At 46.5% G+C, this 3,329-nt stretch overlaps 1 protein-coding gene across 4 annotated transcripts; it reads left to right on the forward strand.

Moving 5' to 3' along the window:
• Nucleotides 1–1,152: 1,152 nt before the first annotated feature.
• Nucleotides 1,153–1,904, forward strand: LOC120659842 (putative lipid-transfer protein DIR1). Of its 4 annotated transcripts, none has more exons than XM_039938097.1 (2): nucleotides 1,153–1,616; nucleotides 1,657–1,904. In XM_039938097.1, the coding sequence occupies exon 1, from the start codon at nucleotides 1,248–1,250 to the stop codon at nucleotides 1,569–1,571; it is 324 nt and encodes a 107-aa protein (XP_039794031.1). In that variant the 5' UTR covers nucleotides 1,153–1,247; the 3' UTR covers nucleotides 1,572–1,616; nucleotides 1,657–1,904. The 4 variants fall into 4 exon arrangements, with proteins under 4 accessions (XP_039794031.1, XP_039794032.1, XP_039794030.1 ...); XM_039938098.1 differs by having other exon boundaries at nucleotides 1,661–1,904; XM_039938096.1 differs by having other exon boundaries at nucleotides 1,669–1,904.
• The last annotated feature ends 1,425 nt before the right edge of the window (nucleotides 1,905–3,329 follow it).

The following is a 3,329-nucleotide window of genomic DNA, read 5'->3' on the forward strand; positions in this document are numbered from 1 at the left end:
TTGAGATGACTTTTTAGCATATTTTGAACTCAGTATTTGTCAAAAAGAACATTGAAAACAGAACATAAAGGAGGTAAACAAAAAAGATTGAAAAAAAGATAAAGAAAAGAGTATTTGGCTCCAAAATTAGATAACTAGACTTTTATATCTTATAGCTTGCGATGCACGCTTGGGAAAGTTAGTTAACACAAGCCAAATTAACATTTGGAAAGAAATTGGATGAGTGTGAGGAAAGGAATTGGATGAGAAATAAAAAAAAGGTCAGCAAGCTCCACCCACATGAAAGAGTGGGCGGTCTGGAATCGAGCGCCAGCACGCTCGCTGACGCTCGCTCGCCATAATGGATTCTCGGAGGGATTGTTTGTTCTCGGGATTTTAGTGACTCCACGAGCCTCTAATAGTTGCCATGTATCTTTTGCCTTGTTAGGTTGCTCTGTTTTTATAGGTTGGTGAGGCTATAATTTTCCTTCCAGCATTGCCATATACAGGGGCGAAGATATAGTGTGATTAGCGGGTGCTAATGCACCCTCGAGAAAATGGAAAAATAATGATTATGTCCAAATTTTTACCAGATTTGCATCCCTCATAACTCGACTCTATGTACCCACAAGGCAAGCGCACCTCTCTCCAATTTACTTTAGTTTCGCCACTGGCCGTATATGAACAAACCTTAGCTTCTTCGTTAAAGGCGAGGAGAATGCTATTGTCAAATCTATTTACATTTTGTTTACAAGGTAGTATGTGGCAAATAGTTTTGAATGGATGGATGCATAACATATTTTGTTTGGCGGTGATTGCGACATGTGGATTGAAACATACGTCTACTACAGGTCTACACACTAGTGCCGAGTCTGCTGGTTTCGCTGAAAAATGGCCGAGAGCAAAATGAACATCCATGGAATGGTGTCGCTATATGTGTTTGCACGAGCGTCACTGTAGAAAAATTAAAAAATTATTTTTTCCAAAAAAATAATACCCAGTACTTTGCTTAAAAGATATCATGATCACCCAAAAAACTAACATGCTCGCAAGTTGCAACTATAGTCGTCTAACCTGAGGACCATTCTTGCAAAACCGCAAACTTGCATGTGGCACTTTATAAAACTCCCACGCACGTCCCCCAGGCTACAAATACCCCCCCGGCAAGGAGCCATCAAGGCACGGGCACAATCATTGCAGAGAGGCCACACCGACACCAGTAGTAGACTAGTAGTCTAGCCAGCCGCACAGTTTGCTGTCGCGACGACATGGCCACCACCGGCAAGTCGCTGGCCGCCGCCGGGCTCCTGGTCGCCGCCGTGGCGGTGGCCGTCCTCGCCGGCGCCGCCCCGGCGGCGGCGGTGTGCAACATGAGCAACGAGCAGTTCATGTCGTGCCAGCCGGCGGCGGCGAGGACGACGGACCCGCCGGCGCCGCCGTCGAAGGCGTGCTGCGACGCGCTGGGCGGCGCCGACCTCGGGTGCCTGTGCGGGTACAAGAACTCGCCGTGGATGGGCTTGTACAACATCGACCCCGAGCGCGCCATGGAGCTGCCGGCCAAGTGCGGCCTCGCCAAGCCCGCCAACTGCTGAGAGATTTATCGATCGATAAGAGCTTAGCTTGTTGACGATCACCTCGTGTGTGTGTGTGTGTGTGTGTGTGTGTGTGTGTGTGTGTGTGTGTGTGTGTGTGTGTGTGTGTGTGTGTCGATCCCATCCGTCGATCGATCGATCTGAATGGTCGCTTGCTTGGATCTTGGGCGCCGGTTCTTCTTTTAACTCGTTGTGATATGTGCTCTCGTGGGTACGGACGTGTGGGTTGCGTCGGTGTGTGCTTGTGTGACTGTGTGTCATCGTCGACGGATGCATGTATCCATGTGCTCTACCTCTCTTTATATATATGACTGTGGTTTTCCTTAAAAAAAACTGATGTGTGGTTTTGATCCACTAAAACATTGTTACGTTACAGCGTGGATGAACAAACTTTGTAGATACGCTGATCCATTTTTCTTAGAAAAAGACCATTAGGAACGCTGATGACATGCAGCAGTCATTTTAATTTGCCCGTGTTTAGATTATCAGATTACGTGTCCTCGTCTTCGCTTTTAGTACGTACTACTCCACACCCTGGTGAAGGTGAATGGAAGGCATATGCACACACCTGGCCGTATATAGACATCTAATCTGATGGATATATAGCTAGCGTACATGCAGTCCGTGAGCAGGAGGCACGTACCTTTTGGTTGGATGCATGCGATAATTGACGCCGGTCCGACGGCAAAGTACCAGCTCGTTTGGTTGGGCTCCCGCTGACTCCGGCTCCCGTATTGTCACCATTAGGCCAGTACGTCTCGGTGAGAGTGTCATCAACATAGTTAAACTAGATAATCGAGCCAAAGGAGTGTCATGGTGATGACGCTCCCCTCACATCTTATGACACCCCCTCCTCTCTCTTCATAATGAGGCTGCCATGTCAGCAAATTTAATGTCCATGACACTATAATGACACCCCCACTGAGATTGGCCTTAGCGCGGGTAGGAGTTGGAGCCAGAGGAGTCATAATTTGCAGCTCCATTGGCTTCTTTCTATTCCAACTAACACTTATTTTGACATGAGAGAGAGAGAGAGAAAAACTTAATTGAATAGTAGACTTATATTGACATGAGAGAGAGAAATTTTCATTTTTTGAATAGTAGTGCTACAATAGTAGGAGTACTATGATGTATGAATAGTAGTGCATATGCCACCCCCTGCGGACATTTACAAAATTAATTCTGATGGGTCTTTCGATCCGAGTAACAGATCAGGGGTTTGGGGATTTGTTGTAAGGGACAATTGTGGTGAGGTTCTAGCTGCAGGGGCAGGTAATATCACCTATGCAGCATCATCCTTGCAAGCTGAAGCCATTGCAGCGTATAAGAGCATCTCCTTCATGCAGCACGCCTTGTATGACCCGGATAATCTTGGAGATGGACGCTACAGTTCTTGCTTCTGCTCTCGAATCAAGATGCACTGATCGGAGTGCAATTGTTGGTTTGGTGCATCGGATACGAGACATTATGAATGTAGAGTTCTCATTTTCTACTGTCTCTGTGTGCAATCGAAGCTGTAATAAAGTGGCAGCTTGTTTAGCTTTTCATGGAGCGTTTGTATTGTTCTCTGGTTCAGAAATGTTTATGAGGCAGCCCCAGACTATGTAAAGGACCTTGTTTTGGGCGATTTGCCTAATAGTGTCTAACACTGTTGTGCTTTGCATAAAAAAAAAATTAGTAGTGCATGCGTAAGAGAAGCCGGAACCCGTGGCTAAAGGGGGTCCATGGGCATGCAAGGAGGAGGATTATTCGTTCGTT

The sequence above is a fragment of the Panicum virgatum genome, chromosome 2N (assembly GCF_016808335.1).
Source record: "Panicum virgatum strain AP13 chromosome 2N, P.virgatum_v5, whole genome shotgun sequence".
Classification (NCBI taxonomy): Eukaryota; Viridiplantae; Streptophyta; class Magnoliopsida; order Poales; family Poaceae; genus Panicum; species Panicum virgatum.